Source organism: Rissa tridactyla, chromosome 6 (genome assembly GCF_028500815.1).
Source record: "Rissa tridactyla isolate bRisTri1 chromosome 6, bRisTri1.patW.cur.20221130, whole genome shotgun sequence".
NCBI lineage: Eukaryota > Metazoa > Chordata > Aves > Charadriiformes > Laridae > Rissa > Rissa tridactyla.
Window position 1 is genome coordinate 1,438,287 of NC_071471.1, and position 23,851 is coordinate 1,462,137.

The 23,851-nt window shown below is 46.7% G+C and overlaps 1 protein-coding gene across 6 annotated transcripts in view; it reads left to right on the top strand.

Annotated features, from left to right (window-relative positions):
* MCF2L2 (MCF.2 cell line derived transforming sequence-like 2) overlaps window positions 1–23,851 on the top strand; it is a 152,998-nt gene that overhangs the window by 116,667 nt on the left and 12,480 nt on the right. For 4 of the 6 annotated variants that reach the window (XM_054205522.1, XM_054205525.1, XM_054205523.1 and 1 more), the window contains exons 22-27: window positions 3,924–4,145; window positions 5,490–5,582; window positions 5,996–6,074; window positions 9,258–9,330; window positions 16,662–16,771; window positions 23,580–23,669. In XM_054205522.1, the coding sequence (XP_054061497.1) occupies window positions 3,924–4,145; window positions 5,490–5,582; window positions 5,996–6,074; window positions 9,258–9,330; window positions 16,662–16,771; window positions 23,580–23,669 (667 nt within the window). The remainder of the gene's footprint in view (window positions 1–3,923; window positions 4,146–5,489; window positions 5,583–5,995; window positions 6,075–9,257; window positions 9,331–16,661; window positions 16,772–23,579; window positions 23,670–23,851) is intronic. The other 2 variants (XM_054205524.1, XM_054205527.1) reach the window with 1 other exon arrangement.

Here is a 23,851-nt window from a genome sequence, read left to right on the forward strand (position 1 = left end):
TAGGACTTTTGAGAACTAGTGGCGCCTACATAAAATGAGCCCTTAAGTGAGAATTGGAACTGATTGGCGCATGCGGAGAAACACGCCTGGCCAAGTCAGGCCTGAGGGTGATGTGGTTGCCCATTTTGAAATAGCTGCAGGGTGAAAATGTCAAGGGAAAAAAAATGTACTGAGAAACTGGGTTTGAAGAGTTATTAGATCAGAGTTAACAGAACTGGACACCAGAAAAACAGTATTTTGTGCAGAATGTGACTTCCCGAGAAAGTGGAGGGGTCTGTACTGACTGTGGCTGGGTGGGAAGAGTTAGTCTGTGCTTTGCAGGATGGAGTGGCTTCAGGAGTTTTAATTTCTGTAGTTCTCTCTTTTGTGTAAGTGCATCTGGTAGCGGAGGAAAACGTGCCCTCTGTCAGCATTATTTTATAAATGAATTTAACTGCTTGCTTGGCTCTATGTCATAGATCCACTGCTGTACACTGTTGGAGATGTTCCTCTGTATTGTGCATTACATTTGAGACGAAAATACCAGTTCTTACCCTCGAGGTCCCTTCCAACCTGGTATTCTATGATTAGTAGTCAGTCTTCCTTTTAGTTTTCCTACTCTTGGGAAGCTGTTTTGTTTTATTTAAAGACAGTGGCAAAGCTTGTGTTCACTTTTCCATCACAGCAGACAAACTTCCCCTTCTAGCGCTTTCTCCTGGAGCCGTGTAAGTGAACACAGAGACACATCTCTGCTGCTCTCAGGTTTCTCCAGACTTTCTTTTATGTACTTCCTAGGGACAGGTGTGTTTGTCCTGGTGCCACTGCTCCCAGTGCTCAGGGTGGCTTTGCTTGATGTGACCGTTTGAAGGACGGGTTGCAGTGACAGCCTGCTGGCTGTGGCCTGCACGTTGCTGAACATGTCACCTTGCTCAACAGTTTCTCTTTTGGAACAACCAAGTCTTCATTTGTATTTGTGGGAAGGATAGGACTCTTCCTGTGTGGTTTTATTGGTTCGAGTCTGTTTGGTTTCAGTAGTGAGTTTTTTACAGCCTTCTAAGCGTCAGGAGAGATAGTTTGTGAAAGCTTCTCGAAACCGTTCAGGTTTCGGCTGAGTGCCTCAGAGATTCATTTTAGAAAGACTCGATAAAGCCTGGATATTGTTATTGCAGACTTGGACCAGTAAACAAGGGCACGGGAAGCTCATGGACACAGCACATCTTTTACCTCCCCGGTTTCCACCGTTTCTGGTTCATCCCCAAAGAGAGAGGTAGCTTTCCTCCGGTGTTTCCCAGCTGAAGTGTACGTAGTTACAGCAGGTTTACAAAAAATTGTTTTTAAACAGTTCTGTAAGGGATGGCCAGAAGAGCTTCTCCAAGAAAGGTGACATATTGTTCTGAGCATGGGGGATCTATCCAGATTCCCATCCATATAAATGCTGAGGTCATCCTTTTCCCTACGCCTTGCTTTCAGATCTCAGAGCAGTTTTGTACTCAGGAATTCAACACAGCGTTCCTGTTCTTTTTCACCTTCTACGTCTGAATTGCCAGCCTTCTGTGAAATGCCAGGTAGTAGCTCCAAGGACTACATTTTCCACCCGTGCTTTGTTGGCTGAACCGAAAGCCGTGACAAAGTGGAACATGGCTGCTGTGTAGCCCGATGCCGACAGCATTCCTGAGGTGGTTTGTTACATGATTATTAAATGGGGTGAAAGTGTGAAAGAGAATGAACCCAATAATTTCTTCTCCCCGTTCCACCTGTCCCAGGTCCTCAGTTGTGATGCCAAATTAAACCTCCCATAGCTCATGAAACCACACCCCGTCTTGTGGAGTCTTTCCCACACAGGCATGACAGAAAAACTTGGCTGGAACGCCTTCCAGAGAAGGAGAAAAGCAGGTTTTGTGGCAGCTGATGAACGCTCCTAATTGCACAGGATATTCTGCTCCTCGGACCTGTGCACACGCAGACTCGAGGAGCTGAACTCTTGTGTAAGAAATTGCTAACATGTAAGTTTGGGGTTGGTTTTGTTTGTTTGTTTTTATTTTTAGTCAAAGCCACAAAAAAAAAAAGTAGATTAAAGCTTGGAGAGAAGTTTTAGAGATGTTTCCTACTGTCATCCTAACGTTTGTATGCAGTCTGGCCTGGGTCGTTTGTCCATGAGTTATGCAGCACTTAAGCCATTCTTAGGTGTCTCTCGTCTTCCATAAACATGAGATCCAGCGTATTGTTCTAACAGAGAGTAATTACATTTGAGATAGTGATCAAATCCTCCATTTTAAATACATTTCCTTTAGGACAGGACGCTGCTGTCCACGGGCACGAGTTACCAGAAACAGTGTTCTCCTCTCTGTTTGCTGCCCACACCGAAGAGAGTGTCCAGAGCTTGTGGGCTAACATTGGAAGTCCTTTGTGGGATTGCAGCCGAGTGCCATCCCTCTCCATGCCCCCTCCCTGCAGCGGCAGCCTCCCACTTGCCGCAGTCCCAGAGCCAAGGCTGAGGAGAGGGACCTATCGCGGGAGTTGAACTGAGCGTGTGGATCTCAGTGCCGTATTGAAAGTGCCTGTAGTGACAGGAGCCTCTCACCATCATCACAACTATGTAGAAAATTTGTTTCCTTGGGTTTTTTATTTAGCTTTACGTCTCATCAGCATGCTTTTCACAGGCTTGCAGGTTACACCTGCACGCACATATAAATACAAAGACACACAGTCCTCTATGCACAAATAAAAAATCCAACTCACATATTAGACGCGAGAGACTGCTACAGAAATTACTGAGGCTTTTTGAATGCTTTGGAGGGTCTAATGGAGTGGAAAAGTAACTAATCAAATGCTGGTTTTGCAGTTGGATCCGGGGTAGGGGATGGGGGGTGGGAGGGAGAACAGGCTGCACGCTGGAGTTTGAGAAATCAGACATTCCCACTTGGAGCCCGCATCTTCACCTCATCAGCAGAACATATAGCTGTTGAAAATAAGTACTTTAATAATGCACTGAGCTTATTCCTTAAACTTATTATACAAATCCCTCCTAGAAAAACCTGCTGCTAGGATAATTATGTTTATCGTTATTTGTTGAAGCCCGTTACCATGTAGATGTTGCCGTGTCCTCTGTCCACACATTACTACACTCTTTAGGACTGAACTGTGCTATAAATGTTTGTGCGGGTGGCGTCTGAGCCAAATATATATATCAGTTGAAGTATTTACCCATCAGTGGTCCTCAGACAAGGGCTTTAACTTAGAAAGGTCTGGTTCCTGCTTAGTTTCACTCTCCCTCAGGTGCTTTCGTGGCTCCCTGGTGCATTTACTCCCTTTGCCCAAGGCTGTGCGGCGTTGCATAGTTTGCAGATGGTGAGCCGAGAACCTATTGACAAAGCTTTTAAAGACTATTTTGCAATTTGAGGGAATTACACACCTACATACCTCTAGACACCAGTCTTCAGACATCTAAGCATCTTGCATGGTTTTGCCCAGGGATAGAAGCAGCTCATAGCAGAGCAGAAACTGAATGCAGACCTTTCGGAGCCAGGGCCTTTGCTTGGATATCTGGTCTGCACGGGGCCTTCATACTGCCCTGGAGTCAGGAGTCTTGAAACCCAATTCTTGTCTGAAGATGCTTTCTCTGAGGTCATCAGAGGGGCAGTTATGTGTCAGGTCCAGAGAGGTCCTGAGACAGACCTTAGACGCTAACTATGAATGGGGAGGCAAACTGGGAATTACGGACATGGAAAACAATGGGTTAATGGTTATCTGAAGAAACCACACAGGTTTGGCAAGGAGACACGTGCAGATGGGATTCCAGCTGTAACACGTCCACTCTCCAACACGAGGGATGCCTAGGCACGTGCCTCTGCCTGGAAGCTTAAACGCCACTTGGGGAAAGAGCTGGGCCTGGGACTACCCAAGTTTGAACGTGATGTAGGCTCTCTCTTTTCCTTGCTTGCTAGGGGGACGTCAGTGAGCTTGGCAAGCTGTTGATGCAAGGTTCCTTCAATGTGTGGACTGACCACAAGAAGGGGCACAACAAAGTGAAGGACTTGGCTAGATTCAAACCGATGCAGAGACACCTCTTCCTCTATGCAAAGATGCTACTTTTCTGCAAGAAACGGGAGGAGAACACAGATGGCCATGAGAAGACGGCTTCATACAGCTTTAAAAATTCTTTAAAGGTAATAAATCTGGTAATGGTAGGGGGGAGAAATAAATCTGATGTTCTCGGGAATGTTTCCTTGTGGAGACTTGAAGAAGGTACGCGTATCTGGAGCTGTCTTGCACCCCTGAGTAAATGAAAGCTTCCATTTAATTTTGATCTGGAGACAGACCCAGCCATGTGTCCTGTAACTCCAGACGTGAAGCTTGGTTTTGCAGCTTGATACAAATGGGCACCTTTTGTGTTCTTGCCCAGCATCCCATAAAGAGAAGCAAGAGGGGATGGACCTGCATCTGTCGTTGTTCTGCCTATAAGCATCCTCCAGGTTCAGTTCTGTTGTGAGTTTTACTATTAACGTGAGTTGAGCAGATATATTCTGTGACAATAATAGCTACAGATGAATCACAGTGCAGTAGAAGTGCCCTTTTATTTGCAAGAGTGACATTTCCAGATATGAGTCAGGACACTATCTGCTAAGCTGAGTTTCACAAGTAGACCACATTTTCCCTTTTAGCACATTGGTGTGACACTTGTGACTTCGGACAACTGACATGGGTCATGAAGTGTAATGCTGCAAACTTCTTACGGGGTAACCAGACGGGAATTGTAATAGAGCCTGGTTCAAGGGGTGGACCAATTCATATAAACATTTGAAGTTTCTTCCTGTGGAGACCGCAGGAATGATGGCATAGCTGTTTAAACCTTCAGATCTAACCCTGAGGCAAATCAGAACAAGGGCAAGAACAAAAAAAGGTAGAAGATGGGAAGCTGGGAGGTATAGTAGCAGCTGGACTTCAAAATCGTGGTTAAGAATCTATCATTTAAGAAATCTAGAATTATTTTCTTCAGTTTCTTGTTTGTCTTGCCTAGTTAGGCACTTAGCTCCTTGCTCACCTCTTTCTTTTAATTTTCCTGAAACTATATTGGATTTTTTGTGTTGTCGGGATTTACAGGTGCGTTGTTAAATCTCACAAAGCCCCGTTCCATTCCTCTTCTTCTCCAGTCTCAGCGATGCCAAGTTGAAAATACCGTCTTCCTCAAACTGAAAGTTTGTATAGGTGGACAAAAGCCAGGATAGGGTTGAAAACTGACACACAATTCACGCAAAAAAAGCAAAGAGGATAAACTCATGATCGGACATTAGCTTGCATTACTTTTGAGCACCTTTTTTTTTCTATAACAATCAAAAAGATGAATGATAAATTACATGTTGAGAAATAACACGTTCTGAATTTTGCTTTTAATGACTCCCCAAGGTGCAGGAGTGACTGCAGCCTTTTAAAAATGCTTCTCAGAGGAGAAGGAGTTTAAAGACTATTGACGCTTTCCAGATTCCAGCTGCTTCTTTTCTATTTTGAAACAGATGAGCACCGTGGGCATTACAGAAAATGTAAAAGGGGATAACAAGAAGTTTGAGATCTGGTATAATGGCAGAGAGGAGGTCTATATCATTCAGGTAACAACAATCCTTTTTTTTCCAAGGACTATACTTCCTTTCGATTGAATTGTTTTTAAGAAAGTTTTCAGTTTCGTGACTTTCACTGTCCTGTACGCTCAAGAAACAGTAACCATTGGAATCTTCGTTGTTGCGTTGGCACTCAAATTACCAATTTACCATTGTGAAAATGGTCATGATTTTGGGTAAAAGAGGAAACGAAGTAGTGGGAAATTACTTGGAACGCTGGACAGAAAAGCAAGGACGGGACCTAGATTCGTGGTAACTTTTCCATCTTGAAGAGCTTCCTCTGCTTTGCACAAAGCTGGCCACAGCGTTCCATTCCTTGGGAAAGTCGAGAACAAATGTAGGTCGGGGCAGGCAGGTAACGGCAGCGTGCTTTAACTAGATCTGCTCGCCTCTTCTGTTCTCAGGCATCTTCCGTTGAGCTGAAAAACACCTGGATTTCAGAGATTCGCAAAGTCCTGACAGGACAGCTGGAAGCATGTAGAGGTAGGACGCAGAGAGTGAGATCCGGTAATGTTGCCTTCCTTCTGTCGCTGTGTATGACACCAGGGAGCTGGGATGAGTTACGGGGCCGTCCAGTAGCACCAGTGAAATCAGCAAGAACGGATCTTCTGTGTGAGGATCAGTTGGGTGGCTGCAGCATTGCTGGGATTTAAACCCTTGTCCTGATCAAAGAAAATTTCTTAGAACTTTAGAAATGGCATGAATAATTACTTAATTCGCAGTTAGCTGGAGGAACATGATTTTCCTCTGTTCTCCCTCTCAAGTCACAACCCTGGAATCGTCCATTTACATCAGCGTGTGGGGAGATGGGGTCCCAGTCTTCACTCTGTGCCTTCTCGCAAGACCTGACACGAAAGATCTTTGACATACATGACCGGACACAGCAACTGTTCCCCTCCGTCCTCTTGTTTGTTTTGCTGTGTCGGGTTTTGAGGGTTTTTACTTTAAATCTAGTCGCTCACCTGTCAGTCAGTTATCCCATCTTTTTATCTTAGTGACCTCCCTGTAAAACACGATTAATGACATTTCCCTCTCTCACAGAGATGCTGTGGTGAAGGTGGTTTGTGATGTGCTCAAGACATGAGTGACTGAAGCCTCATAAGTACTTAAAATAATGACACTTTTTTATGTAAGATGTTGAACCAAGAACAGACAAAAGTCAGTTGGGTTATTCCAGACAGTAAGAGAGCATAGTGATGAAGGCTCTCTGAGATACTGTTTTGTTTATAAACAAGAAGGCACAGAGCTCTAAAAGCCATTTTTCAGGCTCTCTTAGGACAAAATCCCATAGCTGTGTCCAGTGCAGACCGTTCCTGGGCTCTGGCGTGGCTTCTCACCTTGGCCTGTCATTTTGTGCTTCTCTCATACACACACCTCTCTCTCAAGCAACGCCAGCAAAGCCTCTCCACCCACATCCTTCGGATTCCTAAGCAGACTTTGGCCTAGGTGGAAGCCTGTGCCTCTGCTTTAACTTTAGAGGTCACCTTTATTTTAATTGTCTGTTTCACAAAGACAATGAGTTCTTACAACCTCCTTAAGTGGAGGGAAACAACTATGCACATTAGCCTCAGTGATTTAATCCAATCCATAACAATATGCTTATTTACAATGCTTACTGCTCAGGTCTTTCCTTACTGTCTTGTCTTCATCCTTTCTCCTTTTTATTCTGAATGGCCAGTTCGGCAGGAACTGCTGAGGAAAGAACTCAGGATTCTTATCAGTGCATTTTCAGGACTTGATCTAGGGACTCCCTGATATGGTTTGTAATATTTACTTCTGAAGTATAAAAGGCCACCACAGAAGAGTACGTTAGGATGAAAATGTGTGTGTTTAATAGGCCAGAGCGCTAATCCTCTGTGTGGGTTTCTAGGCAAGGAAGAAGAAGCTTGTGTGTCACCCAGATGAGCGTTTGTGAAGTCTTTGTACGTGGAAGACCTATGTGCTAGGGTTACTACGCATTTTCCAGAGAAAACCATGCAGGAATCAAGACTGAAAGTTTTGGAAAACATTTATTTTTGATATCCATTATTATTTTGTCTTAAGATCATAGGAGAATATTTGGGTTTCAGGGGACCTCCGGACATCATAGTCCAACGTCCTGCTCGAAGCACAGTCAGTTATTGGTCAAACCAGGTTACTCAAGACTTTATCCAGTCTGGTCTTGAGGACGTCCAACGATGCCTTTCATCCTACTTTTATGAGCAAAGTCCAGCTTGCCTTCATTGTGAATCCAGCAGAACAGCAGTCAGAGGGCAGAAATTGTATCTTACACGCTATTGCAACTCTTCCCATTGCCTTTTCCCAAATGATGACATGAAGCCCTTGTTACAGTACTGACAGCAGGAAACACGGGCTTTGTCCTGTGGTTTTAAACAGTTGTTTCTATTTCCAATGACTCATGAAAAAAGAGGCCTTAATTCATGCTTAATCCAAGACTGGATATTTCTCCAACTGTGCGTTGTAATGAGAGAAGGACGAGGGATACATTTGTTTGTCTGGGCTGTTTTTAATGACTGTTGTTAGGAGTTGCACAGGGGGTTGGAATGTTGGAAGGAACCAGCTGAGATGATTGAGTGAGTAAAGGGCAAAGAAGGTGGCCAAAGGTATGCGAGAAACAGTTTAACATATGGGTCATTAGTGCCCAAACACGTGGTGTATATACACCCCCTATCGTGTACAGCAGTGAGCATGGAATGCTAACGAGGCTTTGGGTAACACCTTGATCTGTGGATCCCAAAGAGCATAATTGTCTCTTGCAGGCAAAGGGATTACGGATGCAGCTTAAGGGGTTTCTGCGAGGCTGTGAATCAGTTGCCAAAACCAGGAATGGAGCTACTTCCGACTCCCCGCCCAGAGTGCCCCTTTATCCCAGCATTCCTCCCCATAAAAGACTTTGTTAAGTTTAGTCTTTCAGAGCTGCCCCGGTCCCTTCGTCTGTTCTTTCATCGACAAGAGCTTCTTCTTCTTCTTGAGTGAAATAGCCCTGGGATCTCAGCAAGCTGAGAGCCTGGCAGCAGCTCCCTCCATTGCTCCCACACTTCTCAGAGTCTGACTCTCCTGGCCCTGAAAACCAGGTTGTCAGCACCTTTCTTATCATCTTTCTCCACTCAGCAGTTACTGGACACGGGTACAAATGGGTCTGTTGCTACCTTGCAGCTATGCAAAAAGAGCGAACGAGTGGCACCTGAACAGCATTTTGTTATGGCTGTTTGTCCAGGATGCTGAGCCAAAGCGTTCCTTAGAGGGAGGAGGATATATTCTGCTAGATGGCCGCGTGGGCCAAAGGACTGACGTACATGTGTTGCTAAATCCGGACAAAGCTGTGAGCCACAAAACTTGGTTTCTGGGAAAAATGTCAGTATGTCCGTTCTCTAGATTCATATTGTGCAGCGAGCGAGGAAGAGGTACAGAGGAAAGAGAAGGTGGTAGGGGAAGAAATCTCTTCTGCACTGAAAAAATATGGGTAGAAGAGCTGCTTGGGTGAGCTAAATTTCAGCCTTTAAGATTACCATGTGCCTTTCTCTTCAAGCGCGAGTGCTCCATTTCGCTTGCAGCAGCAGTCCAAATCTCTCCTCTCCTACTTTCCCCCTCTCTCCCACCTTCTGTGCAAACCAGGAAGCAACTCACACAGTTTGGAGTAATTTCTTTTTACTACTTCTTTAACAGAAGCAAGTCAACTGCACCAAAGAATCACCGAGAGCGTATACCACGCACCAATGGAGTCCTCCAACGCCAGCAGGTAACGCCGCTATCGTGGCACATCAGGGCCGTGCTCTGTCTTGCCTTTGTGCTTTTGCAGTACATAAACTCTTAGTTTTGTGTGTTTAGCTTCCTGGGTACGAACTTACGCAATTGTCTTCAGATTCTTCAAAGACATGTAAACGCAGATAAAGGTTTTGCTCATGGGGAAACTAAAATCGCAATGCGGAATTCATTTCAAAGATGATGATTTGGTTTTGTAAAAGAATCATATGCTCTGCATTCGCTCAGGTTTAGACAAAACGTACTGGAACATTTCCAGGATGTTAAATGGAGCTGTAAGCAAATTTTTGTCATGGCCCAATTGCTGGGCAAGTTTAGTGTAAGTTATAATTGCTGTTACAGTAGATTGCACTCACAACTCGCAAACGCGTATGGCGCAGAATGTACGACAGGCACCGTATTGATTAGCACAGTTAAAGGCAGCGAGGGTCCCCACCCCGTGCGTCGGGCTTGCTGGCGTGTCAGCCAGATTTGGTCTGTGCTGACACTGATGGCTCCTGCGAGAAGGACAAGCGACCCTCCGGTGGCTGACCCCGTCTGCAGCAGAGGTGTGTTAGTGTCAGTCCTGGTATCCTTCCTGCAAAGGGAAATCAGTACAAGTCTTGCTGGGGTTTTTGCGGGTGGGTTACCCCGTAGTAACCAAGTTAAACCAACTTGTTTAACTGCTCGGACTGAAGATAAAGTCCCTTTTCCTACTCGGAGTATCTCTCTTCTGTCTCTTTAAGTGCAGTACAGCCGAATAATAAAGGTCTCTTTGGTCTGTCAGGGCCAGGTTGGAATAGATTATAATAAATACCGTGTCCTGCAAAATCCCATTCTGCTGTAATAGAGTCGCGGGGGTGAATTGACCCCAGTGACGATAGGGTTTCAATTCCTGTATTAAGGTTTTGACTGCCTCTTCATGTTCTGGGTCCCATTTCTGTGGTTTTCTCTTTCATAAAAGCAATGGAAAATCCAGGTGCATTTTTCTTCCAGTACCTAAAGTACCTGCGAGTGGTTGTAATTCTTTTCTAGATTGGGGTATCTGCAATTGTTCTATTTTACTTAGGGTGTCCAGTGGAATGGTTGTGCTACCTGCAATCCACCAAGTACCTAAAAATGTTACTTCTTTACCTGCTCCCTGACGTTTCTCAGGTGGGATCTCAGCCTCTGCTCCGAGTGGTGCTTGCTGCACTGCTGCCGCCGCCTCCCCACCGTCTCGGGGGAAGTTCCTCCTATCAGAGTATCATCTGTGTGTTGGTATAGTGTCACAGCTCCAGGGAGGGAGACTGTCTCTATAAGTTCAGCAAGCGCAGCGTGAGCAATCGTGGGTGAATGTTATATCCCCATGGGAGTCTGCTAAGGGTGCATTGTACACCTTCCCAAGTGAAAGCAAATTTCTCTTTATCCTTTTCTTGTAAGGGGACCGTAAAGAACATGTCTTTCACATCTAGTGTTGCCATCCGTGGGTGTGCAGCTGCTTGCGAAGTGGCTGTTTGGTTTGCAGCGTTGGGTACAGCAGCTGTTGGCGGGGCTGCATCAGCATTCGGGCGCTAGTAATTAATTGCTAAATGTCACCTCCCAGCTGCTGTCCAAACTGGCCAGACAGGTGAGTTGTATAGGGAGCGGGTTCTGGAGGTGATTTGTCTTTTTTCCCAAATCTGCTGTTACCTCAGAAACTCCTTTTGTGCTGCAGCAGAAATCGGGTACCGTGGTGTATCGGTAATCCGTGGATTGGGGCTTGCAGAGTGCAGGCCCTGCAGCTGCCCCATTTCTCTCAGGCTTGGGGTCAACATTTGAACCGAAGGACCACACGGTGCCATTCGGCAGGTGCCAGGTTCCGCCCTTCAAAACATTGAAACCCAAAATATTTCCATTGTGTTCTTTAACTGCAAAGCGAACAGGCGACACGCGCTTCTCGCCCGGGAGCCATAATTTAACTTTTATAGTTTGGCAAATTGCACTTGTTCCGTTTACTCCGTTGACTTCAGCTCTGTGTCATCTGGGTCGTACGCCCAGCTTCTCAGCATCTTGTGCTCCTGTATCCATTAGGAATTAATTTGGTTGTTGATGAGGACCTACGAGAAGTATAACACAAGGGCCATCATCGCTTCTCCGTTGGTAAACATCGAATTTCCAGACAGGCAAGCCCAGTAACTGTCTGGGGTCTGCCTGTTGTTCAGTTTCTCTTCCTGCAATTCCTTTAATTCCTTTCACGGAGGAAAAGAAAGGTTGGGAGGTCTCTTGGGGGCCGATTGAGGGGAAGCAGTAGCAGGTGACGGTGCTATGTCTTGCTTTTGAAAAGCTTTCATCAAGCTTAAAATAACTCCAGTCGGTTGTCTATGAGGAGCAGCTCTGGGAACACCCACTGCCAGGGCTTGTCTCCACAATTCATCCCTTTCATCCCAGACCCTCGATCGTCGATCAATGGGTTTCAGTTCCCGAGAGCCACTCTGGGGTGGTTGCTTAACCTGTCTAACACTTCGACCTGTGTTTCGTGTTCCGCTGGACACATCATCCCGTCCCGTCTCTCCCCCGTGATTTATGCTGTCCTGCAGCAGTTCTGCCTGGGCGGGAAGATGCCTTATGGCTCTCGGTGCGGCATTGCCGTCAGCCTCCACAGCTGCGAGGGCGTTATATTCTGTGTCCCTTTTAATTTCGTCTTGCTTTGCAATGAGGTAAGGTTTAAGCACAGCTGGGGCTCCCCTAATTGGTGGTTTCAGTATGGCAAAGCGTACGGTTGTTGAGACAGGAAGATCACGGGGAGCCCGTTCATGCATAGCCTGTGTACAGGCAGCCTTTGTCACTCCAACTGAAGCTTCATCTAGAGATTCCCCAGGCACTTCTCCTCCTCTGGCGCGTCTATTGCTCCAGCCCGACACGCTGCCCTACCTGTTATTGAAGGGGAGTCGTCTGGGGGGTCGGGGCCAGCATTTAAAAAGATATCTGGTCCCCAATAGCCATATGTTTTGCTCCCATTTAATAAAATCCTGTCCTCTCTGGATAAGTACAGACACCACAAATACTCTGAGTTTCTCTGGGCTTATGGCTGTAGCGTTCCTGCAAATTGGCCTTTTGAATTGGATCAAATGGGATCATTTTTCTAGTGCGGTTTCCTGCTCCACCCCACGGTCCGATAGTTTTGTCTGTTTTTATAATTGGTCTAGCGGTGTATTGGGGAGGCTCGGGCAGGTGGGAGGGGGTTATCTTCATCTGAGCCGTTATTATTTGAATCACCCCAAATATTACCATCCCAGTCTTTGGGGGATACTGTTAGCTTTCTAATTTGAACTACATTGAGAGGTTTCGGATCTTACATTAACATCACTTCAGCGTGTTCTCCTAACTTCTGTGTTTTCAAATGAGCTTCCTGAAGTTGTTTTTGCAGTTGTTCTGTTCTTAAAGATAGCAACAGTTCAGTAGCTTTACGTCCCTCTGTTTCATTTTGCATATCTTTCATCTTACTATTGGTCTCTCTCCTTCCCTGGTATGCTGCTTCTAAACAGGTTCCCAGCATTTTACAAATTATACCGTTATCTTTTCCATCCTTGGTTGAACCCTGGCAGCATCTAGCTGCTTCTCTCCCCCTTCCCAGTCATACCAGTTATCACAGACACTTGCTCCTGAAAAGCCAGGGTTTGGATTAATACGGTGCTTTTGTAAGTAATTGGTGGCACTGCTTGCCATCCTGCCCGCTCTGCCAGTTTGTCGCAAAATGAGTCAGTTTGGATCCTATACAACTCTGAGGTGGCAGCAATTTCAGGTTTATTAACAATATTACCATAAATCACAGGATTAGGTTGTATGATTTTTTAACAATATTTAAGATTAATATATAAGAGATTTAATAAAATTTGTTATAATCAACAGTGACTTAGTTAAAAATTTGAAAAAGGCAAGAGACTTACGTCAGTTTCCTAAATCAAATCACACACACATAGACACACACACAGAGATACGGATGGTAACCTGTGATCAAGATTTTCTCTTTTTGCAGATGGCAGTGAATTATTCTCCAAATGATCTTTGAGCCTTGCGAAATCTAGTTATAGTGAATCACTTGCCATTCTCCTTCATCGGCATTTGTGAGCAGGCGATCTCTGAACCTTTCTTCTTCGTTGGCACCTGTCAGCAGATGATCTTAGAAACCTCACGAAATCCACCCGAGAGGCGTCCCAGCCTGGGGGAGGCACTGGGTCACAGCCTGCTGCGATCCCGGGGAGCTCAAAGTGTCCCCCTTAGGGTCGCTGTTTATAGGATTGCGAGGTGATTGCTTTTGGTCAATATTTTTCTGGCTTTGGCCGCAGTTCTTGTCAGGTAATTCTCGTACCTTCCCGGTCGGGCTGCAGCAGGAGTGCCGGCTACATTTAGGGAGTGACTCACCCTCCCAGCTCGCTGTGCTTTTAACCAAACGAGAACGTGTCAGATTGCCCCAGCTCACTGCGCTTGTAACCGAGACAAGCGCACGACGGTGGCTTGTCCCGACAGCGCAGCGTGGCCCAGGGGGCTGCACCACCACAATATCACTGCAGAATTTCGGCAGGATCAACCAAACCAAGACACCCCAGGTGACACAGCCAGCCTTTGAGAGCTCTACGACTCGATGCAAGAAATTTTAAACAGATGCAGTGCTGTTAGTCCTGCACCGTATTTTCTCTAGGCTTGGTCGCATTTGCTTTGTTTAAGGTTTAAGCTGAAAAGGTTTAAGGGGAGAATCTTTCATCAAAACCACATCATTGGGGACAGGAGAAAATTATTTCAGTGAAATATGAAATGCAATCACAAAAATGTTTCAAATCTATCCGGATTTATGTCTCTCTTGTAAGGCTCTTAAAGGGAGAATTTTCAGAGCAGAAGTTATAGGCAAAGTATGCCAAGAGAAAAATTAATTAACTCCAGGATGAAAGGCTGTGTGATTAGCTATTGTCCTGGAGTGGGCTAAACCAAAGGAAAAATGAATTGCTGCTTGTCCTCACGCTGCCAACTGTGGCGGCGAAGGAGAGTTGGATGCTTCTGCTCCACGTGGTGGGTTGTTACAGGCACAGGAAGAATATGGTAACTCTTCGTGAAAGAGCAACGCTCTGGGTTGTCGGGAGTGGAACAAAATTCAGCATGTCCTGATGGCCCACGTTGATCCCTTGTAATACGTGTCTCCGAGAGAAGCAAGGACAGGGGAGCTGCAGCACGAGGTGACTTCACACGAGCTGATGTGAGCCCGAGACTGCGGGGCCCCTGCTGCAGCCTGTTCTGGGATGCTGGGTGGAGGCAAGGAGAGGAAGGAAGAAGCTGATTTTGTGATAGCTGCCCACATGGCCATAGTCTGTATTCATGGCTGATATGACTAAGCAGCCGCAGTTGTGAGAGGCGCTATAAGTGAGCCAGTGGCAGACAGGATTGGCTAAAGAGCAACCATCATCATCAGTGCTCTGCCAGTCGTTGGAGGCGAGTTAATTATTGCGATTTTATCATCTAACCGGTAGACACCCTCTCCTGGGTTGCCCGTGTGCTACAGCGACTCTGCTGCTCATTGGGCATTGTCAAACCTGTACTGTGACGCTGGGGAAGTGTGTTTGCAGGACGCTCTCCCCTCCCCTCCCCGAGCCCTATCTGTTCCATGCCAAAGACTATCCCTTTTCTGGTTTATGTGCCACCGCAGCACCGGGCGCGGCAGTTCCATGTGATAAGGCAGGGCTGGCCTGACTCGGGATTGGAGCTGAGATATCGGCCAAAGGGACGCTTAGAGCCAGCGCCCTTAATACAGGCGGATATTGGTTGTCTGAAAGTCCCATTCAGTCTATTCAAATTTTCGCTGTAAATTCTTCCCCAAAGTTTCACTGTTTAATCCTAAAATGAGATGCCCTGCGGTGTCTGTTGCTGCTGTATCTCTCTCAAAGGATGGCTGTTGCATTTCAGTGGTAATGAAATGATCCCTTTGTATTGTTTCTAATCTGTTTAAACATATGAAACTTAAATGGACTATTGTTCTAACTGCTTAACTATCTATCTATCTGCTTTATTGGAAATGACTGATGCGGTCATACGTCCACGTAAAAATATCCCATGCACGTAGATACACACAAACACTTGGAGTTTTACTGCAGATGCTGCTTCGGAGAAGCTCGAGCGTTTTCTTAGTCTTTGTCACAGCTGTAAATCTTTAACTCTGTCAGCTGCATGGTTCACAGTTACCTCAGCCTAGCTGGGAAGGAACAGAGGAAAAAGAATAAGGAAATGGGAGTGTGCTTTGGATTGTTCCCGTATTTATTTTGAGTCCCATTTTTACCTGAAATCAGGCTGCAAAATCACATTTTGATTTAGCACGGGAGGTAACAGAGACGTCTGTTATGGTTCCATCAGAAAGGGGTCAGAAGTTCAAATACAAAGCCATGAGTCCCAGGCTGCCTTGTGGTGATAAAAGAAGGTATTCACAGATCTCTAGTATTCCAAATGTTTTTAAGTTTCTAATGGTATCTTGGACCTTCCCTTACAGCAAGACAAACCCTATGAATGGTAAGTGTAACAGTTGACACGTTAATTGGAAACAGCAATGTAATTGCTGATACATGTCAATAACGCACATTTTGGGGAAAAGTATTTCAAGTGTGTAGATACAATGGAATGTGTGGCGCAGTCTGCCAAAGATAACAGCCAAACACCCAAACCAAACCACCAGGTATTTGCAAAACGTGGATGATAAGGACCCTGAGAAAACCTTGCAGCTCCAATGCCCTACAAACCTGGGCCAAGGGGGTCCTTCCCGTGGCAGCCGAGAAGGCTGGCAAGAGGGATCCCCTCGTCTGGCTCAGCTGTAGACAGGGATGTTCCACTTGGATTCAAGTTTTCAAAGAGCAGAAGAAACAGAAGTTGGGGGATCCTGGAGCCAGTGGAATCCATATGTTCCTCTATGCATGGTATGACCTCTGTGTGACCATCCGGTCCCCATTTCTCTCCTAGAGTCAAATATGCTGCAAGGGATGGAAAACTGGGGTCCTCTTTTCTAACCTGGTTTCCCACTCCTTCCTTCCAAATCTGTTGGACTCGCAAAAAGAGTTTGTGCAGACAACCGTCGTCTTCTGTTGTTTTTCCCTTCTCCGCTCTCGCTAAGCGCATCCCGTGCTGTGGGGCGTGGAAAGGGGGCAGGGGCTGGAATGGCTTTTCCCACCGTACATACCTGCGCGGATGCAGGCTTTTACAGCGCACAGAATTTTAAAACCTGCCCTTTATTCCTTAGGTTTCCATATCTGAGGGTAAAATAGAATGCGCTGTGGTCGGTGCTCCGCTGGGTATGGAGCGGGAACGTAACTGGGTTTGCGTTTCTTTTGTCCCAAGGTATAGCAGGAAGTCATCAAGCGTATACGAGAACAAGTCGGAGACATCAAACGTGGAAGCATCTAACAATAAAAACAGGAATTCCAGTCCCAGCGCCAGACAAAAGAGAGGTAGGAGTTGTGAGACGAAGCTTTTTGCTTCCAAAGGGTAATATTTCTATTTTTGCGCACTCATTTCTGGAATTTGATGGAGTTTGATACTTTGAATGTATGTTGTTTAAACCCAACATCAAAAAAGCAATGCGACAAAGCTGAGCGGCTCTACCGTGAAACTTCCTGAACACCAAAAAGCATTACCAGTTTAGGAGTTTTTAAGTGTTTTGATGAATTCAGCACTCTTTGTACAACTTGCGTTTTTTAAAATTAGAATTTGGAGGGCAATAGTATGTGTATTTTAACCTTCTATATCCTGGCGAAGTTTGTTTCTAGACGTATTTAATTTTAAGATTGCCTGTGGATTTTGCTAACTAATTTCCCTGCTTTATGTCAAAGAGATTTTTTTGCCTCCTCTGTGTGTAGGTTCCCCTCTAGTGTATCGTAAATAAATGCACGTGTGGTCGCAGAAAGTCCCTCCATTCTTTGAAGACTCAAATACAATGGATATATTCTATACAACGTAGGTTAAAATGGACACTAAAAAGAAACTGGATCTCATCTGGCAGTAGCAGGAACAGAAACATCTTTCCACAGCATTTTCTTTTTTAGGTAGCATTTTGAAATGTTAGAGCAAAGACTTTTCTAATAATATAAACCACAAAACTGCGAGGTCTTAAAGAGACTGATGTCCAAATCAGGCTTAAAGTCACAGCAGGCCCCTTCAGAAACGGAGATGGTAAAAAAAAAAAAAAAAAAAAAAAAAAGTGGAATATTTTTTCTTTGAAAAATAGGCTATTCACCAAAAGATTTTTTCAGTGCAATAAGTTTTCGTTCTGGGGAGAAAGTTACAGATTCTCGGCGGGACACGGGCGCTGCCAGAGCTGTCCCTCTTGTGCCCCCAGCTGACGCAGCGCTCCCCTGGCTGGGTGGGGAGCACGGACAGGTTATCGCAGAACACGGTTTCCTTCTGCGGCACAGAGCGGGAGGGCACTGCTGGGAGGCTACTGCGGTTCATTATTCTCACGGGTAAGCGCCTGTGATGGAGTTACCTACACACGAAGGAGTGTTCTAGGGGGACCTGGCTGGTGGCTTCGCTGCCCTGAAGCTCCGTGGGCGCTGAGCGCCGCGGGAGCTCTGGAGACCCGTCAGCCCGAGCGCCCAGCTCAAGGCAGGGGCAGTGTCAGCGAGCTGCTCAGGGACGTGTCCACTTGGGTTCTGAATATCTCTTTGGGGACGTTGTCCCCCAGGCTTTAACCACCTTCACAGTAAAAAAGAGTATTTTACTATTTTAAAATGGAATTTCCCATATTTTCATTTGTGACCATTGCCTCTCATCCTGTCACCGTGCTCCAACGAGAAGCGTCTGGCTCCATCTTCTTTACTCGCTCCCGTGAGGAATTTATACGCATCGATAAGATCCCCCTGAGCCTTTTCTTCTGCAGGCTGGACAGTCCCAGCTCTCTCGCTCTCTCCTCATGTCAGCTACTGCAGTCCCTTTGGCATCTTCATGGCCTTTTGCTGGATTCACTCAGGATGTCCGTGTCCCTCTTGTACTGGGGGGTGCGGGACAGGACACAGCGCTCAGGTGTGTCTCACTTGTGCGGGGAAGCATCGCCCCCCAGAGCTGCTGGTAAGGCTGTGCCCCGTGCCGCCCAGCGTGCCGTTGGCTGCCTTCGCCACAAGTGCACTCTGTGGGCTCGTGTTCAACCTGTTGCCCATCAGGACCTAGTCCTTCTTAGGTCTGGAAATGGATTCCAGGATTATTGGGCATACCTGCAGAATGAAGGAAAAGGTTCGGAATAACTCAGGTGGAGACAACATGTTATTAGAGACACATTCCATGGCAGGGAATGGCTCCCAGGCCAAGACAGGCATCAGGAAAGCCAGAAACGCTCCCCAGGGCACGCGTGGGCAACCCACAGCTGAAGCCACCGCTCGGTAGCAGTTCCTCACCAGATGCACCTGCCTGGCCCAAAGCTGGCGTCAGGCCACCAGGTGGAAGGAGCTGAACCACACTGATGTAACACTTCTGCATTGTTAAATCTGTTCGTCTTACACCCACCTATGCACGCAGGCACCTCGGGTCCTGCGTTGTCTTGGCTGCAAATCAGGAAGTGATGGGATGCACTTTCCTTTGGAAGCACAGCTTGTCTGTCTGTTGCTTGTCCATCAAGTGTGGATTCACCGTCTCTTCGTGTTCCCTTTGTACTTCTGGTCCTCGTTTGTGCCTCTGGTGACTTTCACGTGGCAGCATGTATTTCTTGGCAGAAATAAAGAGGAGGAGCAAGCTAGTGGTTGAACGCCAAGGCTCAGAACCAGGCAGCCACCACATGGCTTTTCTCCCGCTCCTTTGCCGTAAACTGTCTGTGTGTGTCCTGCCCACGCAGAGAAAGGGGCAGATGCGGAATTTGGCAGGAATGCACGGACCTGGGGCTTTGATCTCAGTCCGCCTCTTTCCTGCAGTGCAAGTAACTGAGTAACTGAGTGGCTTTTAAACGCAGACTCTCAGGACCTAGATCCGTCTGTGCCGTACCTCTGTGCAGACTGTCCGGCGGCACGGCTGGCTTTTTCCTGCAGGAGCCTGGCGCGGTGGCTCTGCTGGCACGGCACTCCTCACGTCCCAGCAAGTCCTGGGGTCAGGCGCGTGACCGCGTGCCAGGCTTGGGGGCTGTTAGCCAGCCTTCGGCAGGCGAGGCCGAGAGTGTACCAGCCTTGGGGCTGACGACGGCACCTCCCAGTGCCGGGGCTGGGCAGTGGAAGGGGGACTCCTCACAACACTTGCCGTCTCTGTGTCCTGCGCTGCAAGGCTTCTCTTCTCCCTACCTTGCTGTTCCAACCACAGCCGTGTGTTTTCATAGTAAAAGGCACTAGATCCTGTTTAATGAGCTCGCTGCTAAACTGTATTTTCCTTTGATGAGAGCTACATCCCTTCACCTGTTTTGCTTTGGTTTTGTTTTGTTGTTGTTCTCCATTAAAACTCAGTGAGCCAAACTCAACCCAGGGGCTCTGCTTGGCTCAGCTGGTTTAATCACTGACCTCATGTCACCTTTCTAATTGATTAGCTCTTGCTCAGGCTTGAACTGAATCAAAATTTTATTTATTTATTTTAAGTTGTCATCCGGTGCTAACCTTTCCTTTCCCATAAGCTGAACAGCTGACCCGTCCTTCCTTATTTCTCTTCCCTCTCCCTCTCTCTCCTAGTTGATGCTTCCACCAGCCTTAACCTTGAGCGCACAGCGCTTGCTAGAAAGCGATTCACATTGCAAGGTCTTTCCAACCGCAGAGCTCCACCCAAAGGTAAAATCACCCCACGCAGCATTTGGTCTCTGCCCATCTGTCTCCTGCACTCCCACGATGTTCCCTCCATCCCATAGTGCCATCCATCACTATTTCCTACAGTGCTGCCGCATCTCACCAGAGTGCTCCTGTCCGACACACACACACGGCTCCTCTTCTCAAAGACGCCCTGACCAAAAGCGCTCCCACGGCAGTGTTGGCGAGGCGACCTTTGGGCTGACTGGTTGGATCTTTTACTGCTGCACAGCGCAAATAACGTTTATTTCCAGTGTCTCTCAAGGGCCGAAGTGTGAACGTGTGTTAATCCACCAACCTTAACTTCTTTCAGCAGTTTACTGGCACGAAGGGAAGAGTATCAGTGTGTTGTGCTACTCGAGATTTTCGTGCGTTAAACTGCTCATTGGTTGGACCTCTTTGTTTTTTCAACTGTTGCTCAGCCATGGCCTAGTGGTTACCTGAGGAACCGGAATTCAGAAGATCTGGGGTCTGTTGCCATTTCTACTTAATTATGTGATATGACACTGTAAAATGGTGTGTTCTGAGTCTTTGTGCGTAAATGTTTAGAAGACACTTAATACCCAGGAGCAGAGAGCATCACCTGTTGCTGTGGTGGCTGTGCAGGGAAGAGACTGCAGAGGAGAGGAAGAAACGTGACTAGAAATGAAACAGAATGGCTGTTTGCAATTACAGTCTGCAAAAAGAATGTAATTACTATTTTTATTGTAATGACTTTTCTCCTGTTCTGATAAATTATATTTCTTCTGCGAGACAAAGGGTTAGTGTGCAGTGAGGGAGAGGGTGAGCATCAAGGGAGGAAGAAGCAAGATGAAAGAATAAAAATTACAAAATTATGAAGTAGAGGAGAATACCCCGAGAGCCAGAGCAGCCGTAACATTCTGGCTGCAAGGTTCAGGCTGCGCTGGGTAGTGAGATCTAAGACGGAGAAAGCAGCTCAATGTTCTGAATACAAAAAAGGGAGTAGTTTTCAGATCCTGTGACTTGGGGAAATCAATTAAAACCATAAATTTCAGAAAGGCAGTAATTCGGGTGAGTTTGGGTCTCCAGTTTTGGTTTGGGCCTCTTTTGCTCTTTTATCTGAATTTTTCTTGTCATGTGAAATATCTTGCATTTTATTCAGTCACTCCGTGTTCCGGCCGGCAAAGCGCGGTTGAGAAGGGTTCCTGCCGGCTCGGCGGTAGGCACTCTCAGCTCGGAGACGCGCTGGGTCTGGTTGCTTGAGGTTGCTGTGGAGCACCTCCGTTACACGGGGTCCATTCCACTTGTGCCGCTCGGTTGCCGGTCGGGTCCTGGCCTAGAGGACACCAGTTGGCAAATGGGCTGGATGCAGAGTGTGGTCGTTTCTGCAGGCAGCGACGCCGCAAAGCCATGTTAGCACCATATGGACTGGCGTTAGGGCAGGTGGGGAGCTGTGAGAAGGTGACAGGGAAGTTTCTGCAATAAGAGCTTATCTGGCTCTTGACCCCTCTGTCCAAGGATTTGTTACTGGCCGTGGCAGGAGATGGCATCCGGAGCTGAGTGTGCTTTGTTCAGACCCACTGTGTCTGTTCATATCCAGACACATAAAAGGGAAGGTTTAAACAATAAAATAACAAGACTCTCTAGGGGAAAAACAGGGTTGCCTGATAGGCGTCAACTGGCAGTGGCGCGGGGATGCTCAAAGCATCGCTGCACTGGCTGCCCAGGCTGGATGTGATGGGGTAGAAATCGTTGTGTGTGAGCACCGTGGTGTTTTGGCCAAAGAAATGCTGGTGTCTGGAGGAGAAACGCTCCCAGCCTGCGCTCCCCCAGCGCGGAGACCCCAGGGAGCCTTACCAGAGCTGGCACCAAGGCGCGTGAAAGCCACCGCTCTGCATCTCCCCCACCCCCGGGGCCAGCCTGGTCTGCAGGGCCAAGCTCAGCTTCCTTGGAGTTGGCACAGGGTCCCTACGAGCTGCATGGTGTGGTGTAAATGTAGCCCAACACCATAATCATAAAGTGACGTTTTCTTTGTATTTTAGCGCGGGCAGTTACAGCAGCCGAAACGTGGAGTCGTTCCATCGCGGTTACCACTGAGGGCAGAGCTTAACCTCTCCTTTTTCGTCAGCCTTTCAGGAGTGTGAATAAGGATGTACTTGGATATATGTGCTTTTGTGAGTCAATTGATAAGGAAGTGCATTGGCAGATACAGAATTTCCAGTCTTTTTACAGTAGCCAAACAACAGTTAAAATTGCAGTGAGATTTTAAGGAGCGAATATGGTTTCCTGATGTTTTGGCATAATAAAACATTACAGGAATCGCAGTTCAAGCAGTCACGCTAATTTCTGCTCCACTGGAAACATATAGTGAATGTGACGTTTACTAGGCAGAAATATGGGAAAAAACGAAGTAAAGAGAAATGTTGTGTGGCTGAACATTAAAATAAGAAAATGTGAAGATGAGGAATGGGAAAGAGAATTTTAAGATCCCTGGCAGGGAAATCTTCACAGTGGTATAGTTCTGCACAGGACATTTAAACCTGAAATATAAAATCACCTGAAACTTATTTTACTCCAGTGCTGCATGCCAGTTAACCATGAAAAAAAAAATAGAGAGAGAAGAAGATAGACATGATAAGAGAAAAGAGACGATTGGAATAGAAAAGTCCCTCCAAATCACTGGCACCGGGTAGGAACACCTGGGCTAAGATTCAGCAAAGCTTATAAGCACGTGCTACAAAGAGCTTTGTGCGACATAAATCTTCACCTATCCCAGTGTCGTGTTTTTTAGTGAAAGTAGAAACGAGCGTTTAACTTTCGCATAAATATTTCTTTGATACTTTTAAAAATCAAAACATGAAAATCACAAATATTCTCTGACAAATCCGAAAGCCTTCAACAGACTATTTAAAGTCAAAAACGCGACTCGCATCTCCCAGTGAAAGCTGGGGAAGTTGTGTCTTCGCTCCTGAGCAGACTTTGAGGAAAGGCAGGACCCTAATTAGAGGAAACAAACCCCTCCGTTGCCTTTGCTTCCTCCGAGCGGATTCGCGCCGGTGAGGACGGGGGCTCGGAGAACCTTTTCAGGCGTTCACCCAGTGAACTTCTAGAAATGACAGATGTGAACTCCAAACTGCTCGTGTTTGGTCGTCAGTGTATTTCGGGTCAGTCACCGCAGAGCAAGCAGTTCAGCGTCTGCAATCATCCAGACCTCATCTGTAGACACCCTCCCCATTCCCACCATCACGCTCATCTCTCTGTGTTTTGTAGCTGTGCTTAGACCAGTTGGTTGCTAAAACATTAAGTGGCGTAATTCTCCCTTCTGAAGTATTAAAACTGGTGGAAGTGGAATAGCTTTGAAAAAATGTGTTCATATAAACTCTTTTCTGTGTTATTGACTTTGTTGAGGGTCTTTTCCCTGGCTGCTTTGGAGGAGCAACCTACCTTTTATCTGCCCTTTTCCAGCTGCCGCTTTGCTTTGGACACCTTTTACCCTCAGTGCTCACTAACCTCTAATCCTGCCCTGCATTACGTCTGTCTGTTCTCCCAGATCCAGAATCTAAGGAAAGAGAAGTTACCCGTCGCTTTTCCCTAGCCTCCTCCATCAGCACCACAGTTAACGCTTCTGCTGTGACCAAAGGTACCGTCATGCTGCTTGCTTAGCTGCCCTTCTCCCTTCCTGCTGGCTGCCACGTTTGCTGCCTAATGCCCTTCACAGAGTGAGTACGTCAGGCTCGATTTTTATAAACGCAGGAGGTTCCGGTAGGAAAGAGTCAGGACCAGGGTAACACCTGCAGGGAGGCAGGCCAAGGCGTTCTGGAT